Source organism: Cataglyphis hispanica, chromosome 26 (assembly GCF_021464435.1).
Source record: "Cataglyphis hispanica isolate Lineage 1 chromosome 26, ULB_Chis1_1.0, whole genome shotgun sequence".
Classification (NCBI taxonomy): domain Eukaryota; kingdom Metazoa; phylum Arthropoda; class Insecta; order Hymenoptera; family Formicidae; genus Cataglyphis; species Cataglyphis hispanica.
The window spans coordinates 1,662,761-1,686,933 of NC_065979.1; the positions used below are offsets into that span (position 1 = coordinate 1,662,761).

The following is a 24,173-nucleotide window of genomic DNA, read 5'->3' on the forward strand; positions in this document are numbered from 1 at the left end:
CTTTCAATCGATGCTGGATGAGTAATCGTGTTTCAAACGAGCTTTCCTTCACGTTCCACATCCTTGAAAGGTGGAATCTTTTTAGACGATTCAAAATAATCTCATAATGCACAGTGAATCGCAAAATTTAATATAAACGAGAACACAAATTGTAATTGCATCTTTGCAGCTTTTCTTTATTCGGAAAATTTTATTTTTTTAATTATCAATTTATTAGAAATATATGTATTATAGTATGAATATATTACAGATATGTATTATAATGTTAATATATTGAATCAAATATTTTACGCTGTTAATTGAGGAGAAAAAATTAAAATTAAAATAATTAAAATTAATATAAATAAATTTATATTAGTTTAAAAAACTTTATAAATTAATAATTCCTTAATGTATAAAATGCCTCTATTTATTAGATCCTTTGAGAGAGAAAGAGAAAGAGAGAGAGAGAGAGACATTGATTGTCTTAAATAATTAAGTAAAAAAATCAAATAATTATTACAGTAAAAGTATCTTTATAGCGCTGACTTTTCTCGCTTCTATTTTGCTTCTCTTGGGGTAAAAAGCGTCATCATCATCTCAAGGATAATGTCGAAACAAAGATGCCTGACAATCCATGGAAGTGCGAAGAGGAGAGCGCTTTTGTGACTTTCCTCGCGCGGCGAGGTGCAAAGAGGAAGCCGCGCGTGCAATTTTAATTATGGCTACCAGCGTGTATCGCTAATTGCAGGTAGCCCGACGCGCTCACCCCACGTCATCACACTTTGATTTGACTTTTTCCCCCCGGGGGCATTTACAAATGGCTACTGACGTGGACTCGCGCGCGCCGCCGCCGGACAGCATTCCTCTTCGTGTCATTAGTGTGGCGCGGACCTTCTGCGCAGTCCGGGACTATATACGTGGAAAGGAAGGACGAAAGGGATCTGTTGGACGCAAGACAATTGGCTCCGTGTTGCCTTTCGTGTGAGTACGCACGCAATCGCAAACCTCTCGGCCCACCGACAACAAGTAGCCGACTCGGAAATCGCAGTCATCTAAATCAACGTCGCGCGTTCACCGCGACGAACGGCTGAAATAACGCCGCGACAGATTTGACGAACTCGAATCCTCGCGAGATACGTCACTTTACGATTCATTTAGGCAAAGTATGACTTTTTCGGATTTCACGGATATGATAATTTATATTATTCATAATTTATATTATTCACAATTTATTTTTCATAATTTATATTATTCATAATTTATATTATTCACAATTTATATTATTCATTTATATTCTTTATAATATATTATAAATATTTAATTTTCGACTATCGAAAGATTCAATAGAAATCAATAAAGATAAATAATAGACTTCAATAGAGATGATTCAATAGAAATCAATAAAGATAAATAATAGAATTTATCAACGAAAAAAGATTACGATTTTAAAAATTTATGACTGTTTATTTCACGCAAAAAGTTTCGATAGAGATGGAAGAATATTATATATAAATTGTATATAAAGATACATGGATGCGAGCACGATTTTATACAGTATGAAATATAAAATAACAGGGTAGCACGTTCTTCTTACGTGATTATGCCGTTCGCCTTGTAACAACGGCGAGAAGAAAGTCTCGCTCTATGATTTCAGATCCACGAGTGGAGTTTGTTGATCATCGCGGAGTTACGTTTGAAGATGCACTTCGTCCGAGATGGTTATGCGCCGCTTTATGCCCCGGCGCGAAACGATGCATGGGAAAACTTGTAAAAACGTAAACGTAGAAATATAAACTGCAATGTCGCGTTATTATTTCGACGGTCAGGCTGTCTGTGCTTTCGCGACATGCTTTCGCTAAATCGATGTATTCGAATCGTTTTTAATAATGCGTCAATGATGTATCACGTATAGCTACAAATCAGCTGGATCTTGATTCTTATAATAAGCTCGTATGATTTATAGAAAATTGTAGCATGTTCCATCATCCGCTCTATTCTTTAGTATTTTAATTATTTTGTTTTAATAATATAAACTATTATATAAAATCAGTTATAAATTTTTTCAATTATGAATTGTATTAAAATACAAAGTTTGTTCTTTTTTCATTTAGATAAAAAAAAAGATAAATACATATATGTACATAAAATTTTGCCTTTCTAATTAAAATTTTAAATAAAATAAATATACAGGGTGTTCCTAAATAAGTGCGAAAAATTTTAGGAAATGACTCTTTATCGAAAATTAAAGGGGATCTTTCATATAAGCATATATTTCTATATTCCTTCTGGAGGAGTCACATCCAAAGAGGAGGTAAAAATTAAATTTTTATTTTTTTTTTCAAATTTTAGGCAAATTAGAATCCATTTTTTTTCAATATTTACTATAATTTTGTTTTACTCGCTTTTTTATTTTATTCTAAAATTCAACTTCTCGTAACTTAAAATCTATGGCAGTACGGTGTTGTGCATAATAATGTATTTTATTTTTTTTTTTTTGAAAATTATTGATTTTACAAAAAAAAAAAAACAAAATGAAAAAGTTTCTTCCTAACGCATATTTTTAGATAAACACATTCCGGTCCGTTAAAAAGTTTTAATAAAAAATTGAATAAGGGTTGTTAGTTTCGTCCCTTTATAATTATGGAAAATTAAAAAAATATTAATAAATATCCTTTCTATCAGTAGAAAATGTCCACCAAATTTCACTTTTCCAAAACTTGGAAAAAAAAAGTAAACATTTAATTTTCTCCTTCCCCTTTGAAGGAATATAATCCTCAGAAGGAAATATAGGAGTATAGATTTATATTTCCCTCTTAAATTTTGATAAAAAATCATCTTTCAAAATTTTCCACGCTTACTTAGAAACACCCTATACACATATATATATATATATATATATATATATATATATATATATATATAATTTTTTACCCGTCTTTAAAATCTTCATAATTAATATCTTTATAATAAAAAATCTCGAATTAAAAGTGTTAAGCAAATATATATTGTAGGCGTGTCAATGGCTGCTAAATATTTTATGTATCGAATATTTATTAATACAAAAAATGCTAGCGTAATTTCCCGGGAATATATAGGGAAAAAATGATTACTTTCGATTAAAGATTAAGACCGATACGTCTCACTTTAGCTACACTCGAACACCTACTGTTCCCGCGGCGAGATTGAAAACTACCAGAGTCCTCCGATGTAGCTCGCGCGCGCGCGCGCGCGCGGCTTCGAGATTCCCTCTTTCTTTTTCTCGCATCCGAGGAGGCGAGAGAGTCGAGCGGGGCACGCGTAAACCCGGCGCAAACTACGGGCGATAAACAAGGCCGCGTCGAGCGGTTTATGCTTTCCGCGCGGGGATACATACTGGGGATGTTTGGCCGCGCGGGGGCTGCTCCCCCGGATTCCTGAGGCGTGTTGGATCGCGAGTCAAACGCATTCTCTTCCTGCGCCATTATATTATTGCTGCCAGGGTGGCGGCAGGTCGACAGACGTTATATCGGCGCCGTGGGAGAGAAGCAGAGAGCTTCGTCTTTCAACAGATTTTTTCTTCTTCTTTTTTTTTTTTTATTACAGAGAGAGCGAAAGAGCTTTTCTTCTCGTCGCGGCGAAGGCACGCACGTGACGCGATTTTGCGCCTTACAAAGGGAATTCGATCGCTCGGAATCGAAATTAGAAGTTATGTTCGAACGTATGCAGGGGTGAAAAATATTACGAAGATGACTGCTTGAAAGATTGGCGTAGATATATTTTTATTTCATGGAATATTGAAGTTTAAGGAGTTCATGGAAAAGCTAATCTATCGTTCTTTACTTTTTCAAATATAAAAATGCATATATTTAATGCAATGAAATGTTTGTCTACCTTCATAACGCGGCATTAATATCCCTGATTTTTTTTTTTTTTTTATTATTTAATATTTCACCGTTTCATCTTTTTTATGACTGAACAAAAAGATAATTTTTTATATATTAATGTTTTATAAATGCTGAAAATCTCTACGTCAAAGAAATCGTGAAATTTTATTGAACGTAGATAAAAAGCCTCTGAAATGCTCAGACGAAGTCGGCGGGAAACTAAAGAAGTGGCGGAAGCGCGAAGGAAGGTGGTACCCCTTTCGCAAAAATACGAAGGGATGTACGAATGTCTTGATTGGGAAAGCAACGGCGGTGTAACTAACCGTGAGAAGTTTTCATCGAGATCGATGATCAACTAACGAAGCCGATCGCGCCTAGAATATCACTTCGTTTACGCCAAAAGGTAAGGCCTTTGGATTCGGAAAATATCTTCAGAGTAGTGATGAAGAAATGGCCACGGTAGATAATCAACATTATATGTTTTCGCATTTATAATCCTTTACTCCAACTAAAATTTTGTAATTTTCAATATTTGCAAAAATATTACTCAAGAGAATTTTATATAAAAAATTATTCTTCAATATTAAGTTTTTTTATTTAATTATTTATCAAAAATAATATTATATATCTCAATAGAAAAATTATTTTATATGTGTGTGTGTGTATACAATATATATATAAAAGAAAGAGCGAGAGAGAAATAGAGAAATATTCTTAAATTTTCTAAAAATTTTTTATACTTTTTAGAGATAAAAAGTCAATTAACGTCAACAATTAATCTTGAGATTATTAATAATAAAAAATCACGCTCTACGAATATAAATTGCTTTTATATTGCTTCAAGATAACGAAGGGGAGCTAACGTGTACGAATGGACAGTTCGATGTTTAAGATCTCTATCAGACGCACGAACGCGCACGAGAGGACAATGAGAAGATCCGTCCGATCTATTTTATTTTTTTTTTTTTTTTTTCGGCGTGGCACGAGGTCGATCATGCGTGAAACGTTGGACGAGAAAAGGCGCTCTCTTGTCGCGTACACACGTCCCTGGATTTGCCCGATACGTATCGTGCCCCCGAGGAACATTTCGAGCCGATAACGATCTGCACTGTCCGTCTCGCGGTTTCGTTATCCGATCCGTATTATAGCGGCGCGCGCGAAATAACTTGCAAATTATAACGCGCGGTTATCCGGAGGAGCTTCTCCGATTTCAACGACGCTGCAACGATCTCGTTTTTCGCACTTCCGCTACGCGTCCTTTCGATTCGCGCCTCAATTTCATATCAAACGCTGGAATTTTTTTACGGACAAAATTGCGGCAGATATGAAAAAACACGGAGATGTACATCCCTCGAAAGATTTATCGAGATGAGCACAATCACATTGTGACTTGTCACAATCTTCCAAATATTCGAGGAAAAAAATGACTATAAGTAGTGAATTATATTTTTCAAGTCTTTCGAAATCTGTTAAATGACAAAAATTATGTCAGGCAATACTAATAATATTGAATTAGAGATAAAATGTTTAATATTAGCTTATGTGTCGAAATTGATTTGAAATGGAAAAAGTTAATTGCTGGATAAGTATTTATAAATTTCCATGTGTTAGTTTAAGAGCATTTGTAGTAATTTTAATTTTGTATATGTCATCATATTTTGTAATATATTATGATTAAATTGAAAGAAAAATTTAGCTAGAAGATTCCAAAATAATAAACAATAAACTATGTACAATAGTAAAAAATATATATTCACTAAAAAAATGTTTAAAAATTGATAAAAAAAATATATTATTGCAATTTTTACAACAAACATATTGTTTATAAAAACTTAAATTAAATTATTTATGTATTTAAAAGCTTGTATGTATGTCAATATTATTCTATTAACGAATAATATGTTAAACAGAGCTGCAAATTACTCGTTTTGCGTTTCTTTTCTTGCGCCGTTTCACAATACGGCAGCCACAACAATAAAAAAAAAGCAATGCCTTCATAAAAAAATAGGACCGAATAAAAAGTCCGAGAAAACGGGACTAACGAGATCTCTCTCTCCTCATCTCTGCCATTCTCATAAAGACCATCTCGCAATTTTAAAGTCGGCGTTTTATAAAATCCAAGTTTCAGCTTCGCGTGAACTTTCGGCGACACACAAAGCGCACATCTCTCTCTCTCTTTCAGGTACGCGTTACTTCCCCGGATATATTATTTTTACCCCAGGAACCGGTACACTATTTCTCTCGTATGTGCAAGGAAAAAAATGCGACACATTTGTCAGTAGAACTCTAGGTTTTCTTAGAAATCCCTAATGTCATTTGATAAAAGTATGCGCGATTATGACGTAAAATAATTATAAAAAATTCGCATTTAATCCTCCTTTTAATATCTAATAGACACATGTTATACCTGACATATAACATTAAAAGATTAAGTATGAAGATTTGAAATAAAAATTTTTACAAAGAAAAATTATTTTTTGTCACCTCATTTATTTTACGCCATATTACTAATATTTCAATTTTTTTACCCATCCTAATTTGAGTGAAAAACATGTTACGACTAACGGAAGATTAAATATTAACAAATAGAAACGCAAAATTAATTTTAAAACTCGCTTTTCTAAGATCTCGATCACGAAAGAATTCTTAATTATATTCATCTTTGTAATATTGCAAAGGTAAGAGCCCATGTTCGCAGAAAAGTCAGTTTTCTGACGTAATCGGACCGCGCGCGTGAGCCACGTGCGATTATACGGCGCGATAAGCCGGCGAGATCCGCCGGCTATCCGGATTTATCGCGGATCTTCCGTATCGGGGTCCGCCTTCGCGATGCTGGTCAGGCGGGAGGAAGAGCATCGCGCGCGAGAGAGAGAAAGAGAGAGAGAGAGAGAGAGAGAGAGAAAAGGTTGTAAACGCGCTCGCGAGACGCATCATCTGCTCGGTTCGCCAAACAATCCGGTGCGTCTCCATCACGCAGCGATAGCACATCTAGCAGCCTGTTTTTACGCTTCCACGAATAAAACCGCGTAATGGATATCGTAGAAGCGGTGGGCGAGGGAGGTTTCGCATCGTGCGATCGCGCGTTGATAGGCTCGCTTTAAACATCGGTATTTACAGCAGGCAAGCGCGTCACGGAATCGCCGTGATAACGTCACGTATGACGGTATGGGTATCTCGTTCGACTCCGTAAAATGTTACGCAAATTGTAATCATATTGTAACGGATTGTTTCGCATTCTATCACTTCCGTGTAGCTAGATTCCTCTTCTATACCATGTATGTTGGAGCATCGATGCGACTGTAACACGTGCGTCGTAAATTCGCTCGAGGTTATACGGATTTTGATCGATCGATAAATATTTCGGATTACCGATGTCAGTGATCCGAGTTTGTAATTGATTGATAAAAAATTATGACATCGAAAAGATTGATTAGCTTGTCAAAATAGAAATTTGCATAGAGTAGAATATGAATTAATGATATAATTATATTATTATATATAAATAATTTTAATAATAAAATAGTGTAATATAAAATATAATACATAAATATTAAATAATATATAAATAAATATACTATTAATAATAAAAATATTTAAAAATATTAAACTTAATATAAAAATTAATATAAAATTTAACTTAATATAAAAATTTAAAAATAATAAAAAATATAATATTAATAAAATACACAACTTAAAAAAATTAAATAAATTACAAATCTAATAATTTTTAACATCATATACGTGAAAGTTATATATAAAGTTATATAGAAATAATAAAATAATAATATTAATAAAATGATAACGATTTATATAAAATCGCAATATTAAACTAACCGTAATATTACGATGAATATTGTTCGATTTATCATTTTCTCATCGTGATAATCGATTATTTCTGCTTCCTCTCCCTCCTGTTTCCACTGAATATTATCATTGCGAGTACCGCTATAATTGCACTTCGCGATCTCACGCATCCGTGCGTCGATGACTCGGGAAACATTGATCGTGATGATCGTATACGGCATACTTAAAATTCCTAAGAAAACGAGACGCGCGTATTCGTATATATAGAGAAGCACGGGAGAAAAGGGAAAGGGCGAAACAAGGGTCGGATGCAGGACAGAGGGGTAGGATTGAACATGGGGGGAAAAACATTGGAGCAAGGACGAGAATATACTCGTCTTGTGCGCGTCTTTCTCCCGGATCCCTCGCCTCGTTCCTCCTCCTCCCCTCACGGGAGCCTCATCCATCAGTCACTTAATATTTCAAAGCAGCGCCCTGCGCAACCTTCTCCCTCCCTCTCCTCCTTTCGTTCCCCGAGACGCGCGGACGTCGTCGTCGTCGTGAGCCCATGTCGCTCTTTTTAAAAGCTTAAAACACCCGAGCGGAGTTGTCGCATCAACACAGCCGAGAGAGTAAAGTTTTTAGACTTTGCTGAGGGAGATATTAGAGCGCGACGTCCTCTCTCCCTGTCTCTCTCTGCTCCCCTCCCCCTTTCCCTTCCTACCCCCTTCGGGGACGACGAGAACGAGGATAACGATGGCGAAGTGGGAACGCGAAGTGATGTCTCGCGTCGATTTCGTAAGGAAGGGGAAAAGGAAACCTCGCGGGGCATCATCTCATCCCCCAGTTTCCCTCCCGCCGCCTACCCCCTTGGCACCGCACGAAATTCAAATTTCTCGTTTCACGCGACCGAATGGGATTCTTCCCTTCTCCCGTGAGCGAGCACCTGCCCAAGTACGCGCCGCAAGAGTCGTCGGAGTCGAGATCGATTCGCTTCGCGTCTCGCGTAAAGAAGGGAGGGAGATGGGGAGAAGGAGACGGCGCGCTCGCGAATACGCGGAGATAAAAGCCGTTTTTTTTTTCTTTTTTTTTCCGACTCTTACCGCGGGCGAGATGCGACTGGATTGTTCGGACACTGATTCGAGTGATGAAGATGAGCTTGATCTGAAGATGTAACTTCAACTCTACGTTCATATACGTAAGTTCGAGAGTCGCGGAGAGCGAGATTGCGGAGAATTTCATACAGAAAACGGAAGTTGGTTGAGAATAGAGACATGGAGAGAGTTCTTAAAATTTTTCTCTCGGAATGAGGATAGGAAAATTCTAGAGAATTACTTTCCGAGAATGAAAATCTTGGAAAATTAGCAAAAAAATGCGAGTGGAATCTAACAGGAATTACTCATAATCGATGAAAATTATTTAATATCTACGATGCAATTAATGCACATAAACATTGATCTACGACTTTTCTATACTTATGTTTTCTGGAAACTTTCAGGAAAGTGAAGAGAGAATTCGAGAAAATCCTGAAAAAATTCAGAATTTATCTGTGTATAGAAATATGCAATAAATCTGTCTATGTATATAGAAAAACTTATAGGAAAAATTTATTTTAAAATATTACAACTATTTCGAAGCAATTATATACAATTTAATATAATAAATTAAGTAAATTTTAATTTATCAAAAATAGGAAACAAATGCGTCAAAGACTTTAGAGAAGATGAGATCATCAACTTTAAATTAAACCTTATTAATTTGAGATAGGAAAGTATTGTCAAAGCAATAATACACCCACACATACATATATTTCAAATAATATTGATAACGAATATTAACAGATAACGTTATCTTTCGATGATGGTGATGATGATGTTTATGTAATAGAATTTATAGCAGAAAAAATTATGTTTTCATATAATCATTTTTCATTTATAATATATATAATGCATAAATAAATATGTAAATTAATATATTATTACTATCATATTATTATTAAAATAATTTCTATATTTTTTAAATTTTTTCTATATTTTTTTGTTTATATTATATTCTATGTTTATAATGTCATTATATGTGTGTTAAATTTATTAAAAAAATATTAACAATAAAATACAAAATTTATATGTATATACAGTATATTTCTATTTAAAACTATTTTAAAAATAAATATATATTTTTTTATTTAATAATAAAATATTAGAATTTTTCTTTAAAATTCTAAAACATATTGATTACGTTCAACGATTTTGTTTATGATGATAAAGACTATAATGTATGATATCAATTTTGTATTCAACAAGTTAAGTGTTAGAACAATTTAATTAATTCAACCTCTCCAGAGATTGCAAAAATAAATAAGGAATCCATTGCAAACGTATTCGATAAAGCTTAGATGAAAAATAAATAAATTCGCTTTTCCAACCGACCAATTCAATAAATAAATTATTTATCATTTAATTTCCAATAAATAATAAAAATTGCAAAATGGATTTAGTTTGGATAATTTGTGAATGTCTAGTATGTTTTTGCAATTATTAAAATATATTATGAATAACGATGATAAAAAAAAGATATAGAAAAATAACACTCATTATTCACCAAAATAAAAAACAAACTATTTTTTCTTAATATATTTCATATTTAATATAAAAAAAAGAAAACATGACAATGATTTCTTGTAAAATATCTTATTTCTACGACTTTTCAGTAATGCTTGTAATTTAGTTTCTCGTGTCTCCGATTGCATGTATATTCCAGATCGACGAAGCTCGCGATCCGGTATTTTTCACTTCAATCGTCGTGAAGTGCTCGATCGTGATCGCCGCGAGTTAAATTGGCGCAGACTTCTTCGCCGTAATTATAAATAGGATAGGAAAACGCGGACCGAGGGAGGGAGGGGAGGGGAGGGGGAGACGGCGAGCGAGGGGATCCGATATGTCGTGGACAGTGCCCGAAGCGGTCCCGAGGATGTTTCAGGAATATCGAGGACGTAATTATCCCGTAATTGCCGAGAGCGGTCTTGACTCTTGAGCAGCTCTACGTCTCGGCGGTTATCCAAGTGGGGATAGTCAGTGGTTGGCCTTGTGCGGTAATTGTACTAATTATTACTGCCCCTTTCCCTCCCCCTCGCCCGCGCCCGTACCCCCATGCAACGCCGGCTTCCTCCCCCGACCGCCCAATTACCCCTTGGCCCATGCGAGAGAGAGAGAGAAGGAGAGAGAGAGAGAGAGAGAGAAATAATCCGGACTTGCGGAGATTTCAGAAAAAAAAACCTCGTTTCTTGGAAAAAAATTTTTGTTAACGCCCGAGAGATATGCCCGTCGTAAAATTGACGGTGGGAGGTTTCTTGGAAATCGTAATTAATTTATGGCTGCATAAATTACTCTAAAGAATTTGTAAGGCATGCGAGTGTAAGACGGAGTATCGGTGTAATTGCGCCGTTAAATTTTGCGAAGATTAAAAAGAAATTTTTAAAGTAGTATGTGTAATTAACCTTCATAAAGCGTGCACAATGATTTCTTTGTCCTAACATTAATTAATATTAAAATATTAATAATTAATAGCTTTTTTAGAGTTAAATCTTAAAAAATTGTGTGTTTATATATATATATATATATATAAAATTCGAGATTAATCTAATAAATTTTCTTTAAAATTCCAATTGTGTGATAAATAAATAGTACATTATTTACTATATTTCTTATACAAAATCAAATACAAAATGTAAGCTTTATAATTTAATTTTTTATTAATTACATCGATATTTAGATCGATTTGATAATTTTGTCCATCATGATAATTTTATCCATCATGCAATAGACTCGAAAGATAATTTTTTAAAATTATATATTTAATAGATTAGTTTGCGTGCGCATTCCTATTTACCACCAACACACTCACGTTTTCATATATATATATATATATATATATATATATATATATATATATACATATTTTATCTCAGCTGTTTCTATTTTATAAATATAATTTGTATAATTTTGTAATAATTATTTTATCTTCAAAAAACTGTCATATTGGCATAGCAATTTACTCGAATAAATTCAAACTTAATAGACTTACGTCGAATTAAAGAGCCACGGCATATCGTGGCGCGACTGGTGACATTTACGGCCCTGAGACCGTTGACGTGACCCCAAGCGGCGACACGGAAAGCGATGTCGCGCGCGGCGAGAGGTAAACATTGCCGCAGGCCGCGTGTAATCCCGTAACAGACAGAGCGGAGCGCGAGAGAGACAAAACACACACACATTCTCATCGAGATAACAATACCTATATTTACTTACACCGTACTTTACGCAAATCTCTCGTACGTTCTCTCTAAAAAAAGTGAACTTTGCATCTCGCTCGCTCTCTGCGTCTCTGTCTCACTGTCAAGCATCTCGTTAAAATTGACAGCGATATGAAATGATGTGTCTCACTCACCCTACGCTTGTCGTACGCCGCCAGCCACTCGTCCGCCTTCCGTTTGTCGTACAGCACCCTGGCGAGGTTGCCGTGCGGCCGGTAAGCCCGTACGGAGCGACTGCCATCGTCACCGCGTCCGTCGACATTGCCGGTGATGACGCAGCAGGTGGCATCCTGACAGCCGTAGGCGCACCTGACGATTTCGGTCTCGTCCGCGCCCGCCGCCATGCTTACCGCGATTTAACGCGCACACACGTCCGAGAACGTCGACGGATCGCTACTACGGGCACATGACGATTAAACGGCGATACCTCGCGACGTGAATCATCGGAACGACGATCCTAATCGCGACGTCAACGAGGCGCACAAACGTAAATCGGGCGCCTCGTCGTCACGTAAACACCGCACTTTCTCAACACGTGGCCATATTGCGACACTGGCGCCGCGTGCGATGCGCGCTCGAAGCTAGCATCGCCGTCCGAAGTTCACCGGCAACTGATCGACCGATCGACCGCGCGACGCGGCGTACCGTGTGACGTCATCAATTTGAAATGCGAACGTCGGCGCGTCGTAGGCGATGTTGACATAGTTTTTTTCGCGCATTCCTCAGTGAATTCGCGTACGGCTTTTGTTGATTGTTGTCGGTACGTGTGCCAGTATATCTGTGAGTGTCAATACAACGAGGGAGTCAGTATTAACATCGAGAATAGTCGACGGAAGATGATCGCGACGTAAGGAGACCGATGAATCGAAATCAAGTATGTCTCTCTCTTTCGCTCTTATTCGCATTTCTATAAATTAACGTACCGATAGTTAAATGAATATATGAATGCAGATTATGCTGTTACGAATAAAAAAAGTAGCTCTCCATATTTACTCAGATAATAAAGAGATATGACGATTGCTCTTATTAAAGTATATCTTCATTCAAAGCATCGAAATTTGAGAATCCTCTCTGAAGTTTCGGAGTTTTCAGAGCCAATTTCACCATCTTTGGTTAGATTAACCGACGGCAGGGTGGCAACTGAAATGATAAAAATTCTTGGTTTTCATTCGCCTCTATATTCTGTTGCCACCCTGCTGATTTTAACAGTCGGTTAACTTAACCGAAGATGGTGAAATTGGCCCTCAGCTGATCTTTCCGTTTTGTCGAATGTGATATAAATATTCATATAATATCATTCTGGAAAAATATCGTAAGTCGCACATCGTCGCTAAAAGCATGCGTTAATATGATAATATATGCGTTTAAAATATTCTTTAGACTAATACGAAAAATATTCTCTTCGTGCATCACATTACGCATATTTATATGTCTCTCTCTCTCTCTCTTTCTCTTTCTTGTTATATTATATAAAACTTATCGGGAAGTACATAAACAACTAATCTACGCCACGATCGAAATTGATGAAGTGACATATATATATACCGTGCTCCGAAAGCATCACAAGCATGGTTTACATATCTCTCGCATTTTTTTTTTATCGGCCAATGTCCTTCCCCGGAGGAGGAAGTTACCGAGTTGGGCATGAAAGTTTTAGGCGGGATAAATATGGGACGGGGAAAGTACTCGGCGCAGAGGTCCGATGAATATTTTAGACGCCATATTGACGCATCGCGCGCGATTCTCTCTCTCTCTCTCTCTCTCTCTCTTTCTCGCATGCTCTCATCGCTCCGCTCGTTCGCACGCGCGCGCTGATAATTCATTAATTTATGATAAGCTCGGTCGGGCCGCCCACGGGCCACATCCTCTCCCTCTCCCACACGCCATAAATCATTTTCGCGTCTGACATTAATTGCGCGCCACCCCTCGTTACGTGGAGAAATGAGATTTTTTTAATTGGCGAATTTTTCACCGTCGCTGACACCCTGCCACCCGCTTCCGAATATTCCCCAGTTCTTCTTGTAATACGTATTGAAGAGAAAGAGATAGAAAGAGGGGGAGGTGGAAAAGAGAGAATGTGCCAAGAGATATACCGTGCATAATGACTTTCTTAAATTTGACAATGATACGCTGAAAAGGTCTTTTATATTTCGCGCGAGACAAAATATGTTTTATAGTGATTTTATACCGCATCTTTGATTAAATTATTTAATATAAATTGATCATATATTTTTCTGTGCGTGTGTGTGTGTGTGTGTATATTTTATTTTCTCCCCGTTATAATAACTACTAAATTATGAAAGAACGAATAATGGATAAAAAAAATATAGTATGTATGTACATGTTTTTAGGTAGTACGTTAAATTAATTTTGATAAATAATATTTTCAAAAATATAGACCCTAATACAATTATATAAATAATATTTTCAAAAATATAGGCATTAATACAATTAATATCACATCTATATTATATTACCTAAACGTGATGTGAGAACGCTTTTAAATTTAGATTAAATTGCATCGTTCCGACCTTTTCGAGGACTTGTTTGGGCTATGCTCGACATTTAACGTCTAAACAACGTATGGCGCACGTGGTCTTGTAGAAAGCATGCGATCCCCTTGTATAATACATTTTTATGTCTTTTTCGTATTCCATAAAAAAATCGAGGATTTGAATATTTTCGGTAACAATCATGAGTTATCAATTTGTTTCTTTGACAGTTGTAATGCTATATATACACATACACACACACACATTCAATTTTTTATAATTCTTTATATATCTTCATAAAACTAGTAGTTAAAAATCAATGTCTTCAGTCTTTATTTCAGAAGCAATAAAATATAATCGCACATATAAAAACAAAAATAGTTTATTTATAATATTTCTTTTTGTTATGAAAAGTATTATTTTGTCATGTGATTTTAATAAAAAAAAAATATATATATATATATACACCTATATATTTATTGTAATATTGCTTACTTAAATTTTACTTTTTACAAGGAAGAACTACAAAAATAATACGATAAATAAATTACATATAATATAATTAATTAATTAATAATTCATAATAATCATATAATAACCATAATTTATTTGCAAATTATCATTTGAAAGGCAATTGTGAAATTTTGGATAAATGGTTGTTAAAAATAATTAGCTAAGTGAATTATTAATCTTCAAGGCATTGACGAATGATAATTCTTAGAAAATATGCTGAATAATCGGCCCGTGTTATTCGTTATTCTTATAAGATTAATCGAAAGCGCTAAATTAACTTGGAAATAGAATTTTATTGAATGTGAATGTTGTTGCCGCCTGACGTGTAGGTACGAGATTCCTCGTGCGCGTAAAATATAAATCGCATTAGCAAGTCAAAGTACACCACTCTCCCGCAGAGTCCCATTTTGAGACATTCCTACCTACGTCCGGCGCTTCGGAAGGGCCTTAACTCGATAAGTCCCCTCGGTACCTGAAGTGAGCTCATAATCGTGAACGAAGCGCGCAACCGCTTATTACAACCGAGGGCATTGTAAATTTGCAGGGAAGAAGCGGAGAAGTGCAGAAGCGAGAGCGAGGATGGGTGAAGTCGGACGAGATGGACGAGAAGCGTCAGGAGGTGCGAGTGAAGAAGGACGATCGAGAAAGGCGAGAGCGCAGTCAGAAAGCATCGATGAAAGCAGAAATCAAAAGCAGCGTCAAAACTCAGCATCAGATCATCTGCGTCGAAAGTCATCGAGAGTCGGTCGAGCGGAGAGAGAATCATGGAGAGGTCGGAGAAGACGAAGAGGAAGTGGATGCCGAGAGAGGAGATATACGGACAGGCGCGTTTTGTCCCATTTATCCAGGGCAAATCTAGATTTTACATCGAAAGCCGGTATTTAAGATAATGAGAACATTTATTTTTTTTTTTCTTTCAATTAACGGTACGCGCGTGGAAAACGCTAATTAATCCCCATGCAAGCCGTTATTAGAAAAGGGCGCGCGCGTAAACACGTGTGTATACGCTTGATGAGTAATCGTGTCTATGTAATTATGCAGTTGAGAGTCGCGTCTCTCGTGCGTGTATAAGTGCGTACATAAGTCGGTGCCGATAATCCAAAAGCGGGAAAGCGATTTAAATTCCAGGCACATGTTTCGAGAAATAATTTAATTACCCGGGTATGTAACGATGGTAAAGTGACGACGATAATTTGACGTTTAATGCTCGGTGGAGCGACTTATATTCCAACCGAAGACGTTTTTCTTAGGAGCGCCTATCGAAAGAGAATCTCTAAATGGAGACGCCACGATGTAGTTTGTACATGTAAGGTGGGCTTTGATGCCCGTCTGCGTTAATTCACGATAACAATCTTAGAATTGTTGGGGAGAGTATGCTTATACGTCACGCGTTTATCTCGGGACATACGCAGATTAATGAATCTCGTTTTCTCTCCCATGATCTTTCTCTCATAATAATGTTTAATGGATTTATCAGATTATTATTAATCATTTCAAGATTTCTTGACTATTATAATACAACTGAGGATAGATTGAAAGCTTTTTTTATTATCTTGATTATTATCATAGAACACAATTTGCCACGTGCTTCGATTAAAAAAAAAAAAAAAAATAAAATATATCTTGAATTTAAAAAATAAGAATAATAATGCTATGTTATCTTTAATTACAATCTATGCAATTAAATTTAATCTTAGTACGTTGTAATTAGATACAAATTATATAAAATAGAATTTTACGTAGTAATTTAAAAATACTAATGTTAATATAATAAAATAATTTATATACACAAATATAAAATTATTGCATTGATGACAATTAATCGATTATTATGCTAATTTATATACTGAATACACATTGTTGTATAATTATATAATATATCTACAGTGAAATAATCCATGAAAAAACTTTACAAATATTCACGTTGCTTCTTGAGACTTTTTGTTATATGAAATTTTTTTATTAATTAATTTATACATTTAATATTTTTACATTCAATGGATTTATCAGATTATTATTAATCATTTCAATATTTCTTGACTATTATAATACAACTGAGGATAGATTGAAAGCCTTTATTATTATCTTGATTATTATCATGGAACACAATTTGCCACGTGCTTCGATTAAAAAGAAAAAAAAATAATAAAAAAATATATATCTTGAATTTATAAAATAAGAATAATAATGTTACTTTATCTTTAAAAAATTGCAATCTATGTAATTAAATTTAATCTTAATAGATTGTAATTAGATAAAAATTATATAAAATAGAATTTTACGTAGTAATTTAAAGATACTAATGTTAATGTAATAAAATAATTTATATACACAAATATAAAATCATTGCATTAGATGACAATTAAGGATCGATTATTATGCTAATTCACACATATCGAATATACATTGTTCTGTAATTATAAAATGTATCTATAGTGAAATAACTCATATATGAAAAACGAACTTTACAAATATTCTTACTATAATATAAAAAATATGAAATTTTTTGATTAATTAATTTATACATCTACGATTTCTAGATCGTTACAAACATAATTCTTCTCGATTTGTGTTATAATTTTATTTCATATTTTCCCACCTCAAAGATATCTCTCAGAATCAATTAAACATATTCGCGCAATCACTTGGGATCGGTAAGTGTTTCTGCGAGAGGCGCGCAGCCTCTTTGTTTCTCTCCCTTCGCGAGTTGCATCTCAGGTTCTAACCGCGTCCGAGTCCGCGGCTGATTACAGGGGAAAAGGCACCGAAAAGAGATTCACGCACCGCGTGATCCCCGCTGTTTCTCTCGCCGTGTGGCTCGTTCTTCTTATATCCCTCGTAATAATAATTAGCAAGGCGCGCGTGCACGCGACGGGGTAGAGGGTCGAGAGTCGGAGAGGCGCCTAAACGACTCCGCGGCGGCGGAGACGATGCGCGTGTGGAGTTCACGCGTGCGGAGTGATGTATGCCCCGTGTGTGCGGCGGGATGCGTAAGACGGGTAGCCTATACGTCTTACATGCCCCGAGGCATCCGAAAGTCGAGTCCCTCGGCTTGTGCCGTCGTCGCACACGCACACACACACATACACGCTCGCGTGCCGCGACACGAACGTACGTTACGTACACGGCCGTGACCAAAGTCGGGCACGCTCTATGTTGGACTTTGTATCATACACGCCTCCCCGCTACGAATCGAATCTCTGGCTCCTCGGAGAACGGGCGCGTTAATTACGCCGATGGTGTTAAGTCACGGGGACTTTAACGAGGCCGCGACAGGTAGTTAGGACCGGACCGCTTGTCCACGCGATGGGGGATATACAAGTAATGTTGTAACTCGGATTTCTTGATGTTAATATATCGTGGCTCGTTTCGTTGCGTCAGCCATTAGCATTAATATCCAGTGATGAAACGTTTATGAATTAAATTTTTCGGCATTTAAGGGACACGCATTCATTCTATCATTATTACAGCTATAATTAATGATTAGAGTTGCTGATATATTCCACTAGGAATTCCATCAATGACTTGGAAGCGGATAAATTTTCGTTACCAGAATATTGGATACGAATGAATGTCAATGTTAGAGGTGTGAAAGGGCAGAATATGTTTAAATGAATATTCCGTTTATCCTATCTGCGGACACATTCCACGTATGCATAAAAAGCTGAATATGCGGTGAATAAATTACCATAATAACTGGCCATACGGAGTTAAGGCTAGTCATTGAACGGCGCCATGGCGCATTAAACTTATACAGTCATTAACGCCGTCGTTACTCGAAGGGAATTAAATCGACCATAGCTTCCGCATACCGTATTCAATAAATTAAAAAGAGAAGAGGCACAAAATTCCCTTTTCCTTCACACGCCTAATTAATATATATATTAAATATAAAGAGCCCCATAGAGCGCAATAGAAATAATACAATACCTCACGTGCCGCATCTTATTCAATACTAATACGAGTGTAGATCTATTCGGACATAAAACGCGACGGGATAGAATAAGTAAAGAAGCCGGGTGATGCTCTCTGCCTCCAGCGGCCGACCGCGAAATCATCTTGCGGACGACAATCTCAATACTCATTACGAATTTTCCGAGTATGTACATACGTATATATATATATTATTTGCGGCGCATATATACGGTATAGTGGCAGAAATAAAGAACGAGGCGAGGAGTCGGCGCGACGCGCGTGCATAAGGCGATGGCGCAAGAACTCGTACGTCTTCGGCGAAGCGCAGAAATCGTAGGGTCGTTAACACCGGGTGCGCCGCGCCGCGCCGACGCGGAGAGCGAGGTCGGTACCTTCCTTTTTGGATTATATACATGCATGCATGCATGCATACATACATGCATACCGGGTGGCGCGCGCGTACGGACGGATATATACACATTGATTGGATTTTTGCGTCCGCGCGGGTAATAATGCTAATTTGGAAAGTAGAAATGGGCATCAGCGGGCGGTCGGGCGGACTGTGGAACATACGGTAGCACAACCGGGTAGCGCTAATGCCTCGTTTTTGTCCTCCTCCTTCCTCGCTTTTGCCCTTCTCCGCCTCCTCCTCTTCCTCCTTCTTCATCTTCTCCATCTGCTCTCTCTCCCCCCCCCCTCTGGTCTCCGCCACCATCGTCTCCTCCTCGTCCTGGAGAGGATCGCTCCTTCCACCACCATCACCACCACCACTTCTTCCTTCTTTTGCTGCTGCCTGCTGCTACTGCAGCACCACCGTCTCTCGTCTCTTCCTTGGTCGAATGCGAGGCTGTACGGCGGCAGGCGACATAATGACGGCCAGACCTCAAACCTCAAACTCCTAACTGAATCATGAGTCCTCTCCGCTCGTCCGCGCCCGGGACTAACTTCCACAGGCGCGGCTTCTCGATTTACCACGTTGCGGCTCCCTCCTGGGGTAAGAGGCCCGCGCTCTCTCTACGTGCCGAGGTCGTTTTGTCCTTTTCGTTTCGGCGACTCTCTCTCTCTCTCTCTCTCAGGGCCGACTTTTGTGTCGTATTGAATCGCAAACGACCGGGCGGAACGGCGAGAGGGGGTGCCGCCGCGAGGAGAACAAGGACGTGTGTGCGGATTGCATTTTTTTTTACAACTCACGCGTCGTGATTCAGTCGCACTCAAGCTTTTAGCTCCTGCAAATTGCCACTCGAGATGTTAGGTGCAATCGTAATATACGGGATGTTTTAAAAAATAAGATGGCATCAATGTGAAATCTTATTATTTAATTATACATTTTATAATTCTTTCTGTATAAAAAGAAAGGAATTTAAATTAGAATTCTGTGTTGCCTTCAGAATGAAAAGACTGAAATGTGGAAATTCTAATCTTATGCCAGTATTTTTCGTTTAATTGGAAACGTAATTAAAATCTTCGCATAATATATTAAATTTTTCTTTTGCTGTCAAATGTTACTCGCGTTTAGAGATGCTTTGTTAATAATTTTTATATTTCGATTTAATCCGTGCACATGGTATCTTGTACAATGCTAAGCTTAAGCCTCTTATTATTACGGTTACATCGGTATAGCTCGATGTATAACGTGCGCCTTGTGGTCGAGGTAAGAGATGTGGCACTGGAAACTTTTCGGAAACCTTTATAATGGGTTCAATAAAAAGCGCCCCTATGGGACGCATGTGCCACAATGATCTTTCTTTCAAGCCGCAAGTCCGGTCGATCCCTCGTTTGATTCCTGCGACAGGTAATCAATAAGCGAGCGAATGGAGGCGTGCAGGAAATTCTCGATTTCAGCGGAAGCATCTGATACAAAGTCAAATTGACATCACGTCTAATTTGTTTATCATTTTTTGTTGGTGTGATTCATAGATATTCGATTATTTGCATAGATTAGATCTGTCAAATACCAGATCGATTAATGTCCTTTTGTAGATTTCCCAAAATCGTTAATAAAATTAATTAGGGCATAAAAAAAACGCACGATATTGGATGTATATATTTAATTCAAAACTTTAAAAATATTTCGGACTAATTAAATTTAAGGAAAAGATTTTTTTTTTTTTTATTTTAGGATTCAAAAAATAGATTAAAATTTCTATTGTTACTTGAACAATATTAATGCCATTTTTTTAACTAGATTTTTTTAATCTGATTATACATATGTATATTATTCTATATATTAATGATAAAAGATAAAATATATCTCAAAACGACGAGTTTTTTTTTTCTTCGCATGCTTGTCACGTACGGCCCTCTTTCTCACGAAAGTATTGAGGCCGATGAGGCTACAGAAGAAAGCCGCCTCTTACACAGTAACTGTTACTTCTTAGGGGTTTTAAAAGGGGTTGAAAGGACATTATACCGACGAACGGGGGAAGATCGAGGTTGACATTTTACCGAAGTCGCTAGCACGAAGTCGTTGTTGCTGTGACGAAAAGGTTTTACTCTTTTAATGTTTCAGAGCGTGGTACGAGTATGCCATTAGGCATCCTGTAAAATGAAAGAAAATTGCATTATAGCTTTGCGAACAATGTGTTTAAAAGTACAGGGAATTGAAAAAAATATTATTACCATTTACGTAGACATATATTATGTGTAATTTATTTGACTTATTTATCTTTTAGATTTGTAGACATACACATTAGAACATTTTTTTTTAAATTGTATTGTGTTTACAAAAAAAAAAAATACAAGACAATTTATGCTATAATAAACATATATAGCTACAAATAATGAAATAAATAAATAATTGAGAATATTACATACATGTATGTTAAATACTAATTATGCATAATGAATTCATGAAATTGATATTTTTTTTATTAATTGCTGCTGTGTATTAAAATTGAAGATAATATTTTTTTCGAATAATATTTTTAAAAATAATATTTTTCGTCTATAAAAATCTTAAAAAAATTTAGCATAATTGAATGGAGATTAATATATATATTTGAAACACGTACTGGAAATGCATATAAAGAAAAACATTGATATCATTTAACTCTCTTGGTATCATTATCACTCAATTATAAAAGGGCTTTTACGAGAAGATTGAAAAAAAATTAGCAATTACTTTTTTTTTTTAAACCATAATCAATTATCTTGTAAATCGCAATTAATTACTTTTTAATAATTTTAATTAATTAGTAATTATTATAATTTGAAGGAAAGCCTGATAGGAAATCGAGAATAAATCGATAAACAATAGTTGTTTTGGAATACATTGACATTTATCGTTATACTTGATGTTTTCCTTCGTTCACGGCGCCTTAATGGAAACTAAAGTCGAGCAAGAAAGCGAGCAATGAGTTATGTAGCGTTCTTAACGCGTTCAATCGACGGATCGACTTTTTCTCGCCGATCTGTCGTCAGCTGGCTTGCATTTCGCGCCCCTTATGCCGAGCCTGAAGGAGACGAACAAGTCCTCTGCGCCGTGCGGACCATGACAAAGCGCATATCTTACTAGATATATAACGTGAATGAGAAAATACGAGACTGCAAATACTTGTGCGAGTCGTCAGAAGGACGCGAGGAGAACGATGATTCGTTTAGGAGGATGTAAAATTATGTTAAACAGATGCAGAAGAGAATATAGAGTCTTTCATAGTTTTTAATTTTCTTATCTTTGTTAATCACATATTGATTAATGCGCCTTTAAAAATCATCTGTTTTTCATTTAATGTGTCTTATATATTAGATATTCTCATATCAAATTTTATTAAATTATTGTTGTACATGATTAAGTAATTAAATTTCATCGTATAAGTTCTATAAATAAAAAAATACATTATTTAATATACATGTAAAACGGGAAAATTATTATTAGTGCATATTTAGACATTTTCGTTGGTTTTTATCAATTTTTTGACGCGGAATGTTTTTTCGAATTCTTTTTATATTAGTTATTTGTAATTTAATATTTCTGAACATATAATTGCAAAACTGTCTAATTATTTAATTATCTTTTGTTGACGTACAACGCAAAACGGCTTGCCACGAATCGTGATGATACAAAAGAGCATGAGCTATAATAACGTTAAAGCTCAAATAAAAGCAACGGGATAAATTCAGCAAATTGTAACGACAGACTCGGCGTGAACTAGTGGAAGATCAGTGCGAGAGAAGCGCGAAGAGAAAATGGAAGCGGGGATCTTTGGTCAGGGGGGACAAGAATGAAGGAAGGGAGGGAAAAATATAATGGTTGCCGATATGGTGGGGTGGTATACCATCGATGGATATCGAGTAGGCGAGTTGGTACGTGAGATAATAAGGCGTGCTCGGGCATGCCGATGGAAACCGCACGCGGCATTATTCAAATTGAATCCGGTAAGAATTATTATTGGCGGGCAACTCGGCCCGAGCCGGCTCATTCCGCGGGATCGCATTTGCGAGTACGAGGAGGAAAAGAGGAGTCGGAGGGGGAGAGGGTGGGAGAGGGAAAAAGAGAGACAGCAGATCAAAGAGAAGAGGACCAAGGGTGATAGGAGGGAGAAAGGGGACGATGGGGGCGGGGGAGACGGTGGGAGAAGAAACGACCGGGAGAGATGGAGGTGAGATGATGGTGGAGGTGGCTCTCGAGTGGAGGGAACGACCTCGTCATCACGACCTCGGCGAATGATCCGCTGCAGTATCGCTCGATGACCCTGGTGTCATTACGCCTCACTCTCTGGACGTCATTACGCTAATGTCCATCTCCTTTTCTCCCCTCCCCTTCCCCTTTCTTCCTTTTCCTTTCCCTTGCATCGTGTCGCGTTGCGTTGCGCCGCCTCGATCTGTTCGACGCTTCTTCTTCTTCTTCTTCTTCTTCTTCTTCTTCTTCTTGCTACTTTTTTTTTCTCTTCTCATTCTTCTGGTCACCACACCTTCATTACGAAGTATACTTGACACGGTTTGCTCTCTGACGCGCTTAAAGTAGCTTCGCTACATGCGCTTCCAGTCTTCTAGGGGAAGCTAAGGAGAATTCGTTTTGATTGGCACTTAACCTTTGTGATGCGATTTCCTTTTTTATGGTGGTTGCTTGATGGCGAGTGTTTTTACTGTTATCTGCATTCTGCACGGCGAAATTTTCATTTGGGAAATCTTCTCTGATTGAAAGCGTGTTATGAACATGCTGTGAAGATATGGAGTTCGAGAAACTTAAGCGCGAGCTGTGACTGCATTGATAGTTAATTTGAATTTCACAATAAGGGATTTATAAATGCTGTTATCATTTGCAATTTGATTACTTTACTTTAATATTACTTCAATATTGAAATTAATTTTATT

At 36.7% G+C, this 24,173-nt stretch overlaps 1 protein-coding gene across 1 annotated transcript in view; it reads right to left on the reverse strand.

Moving 5' to 3' along the window:
- Nucleotides 1–12,504, reverse strand: part of LOC126858594 (protein-L-histidine N-pros-methyltransferase) — a 37,687-nt gene extending 25,183 nt beyond the window's left edge. The window contains exon 1 of the mRNA XM_050609059.1: nt 12,075–12,504. Coding sequence (XP_050465016.1) covers nt 12,075–12,284 — 210 coding nt within the window. The 5' untranslated portion in view covers nt 12,285–12,504. The remainder of the gene's footprint in view (nt 1–12,074) is intronic.
- Nucleotides 12,505–24,173: the final 11,669 nt, after the last annotated feature.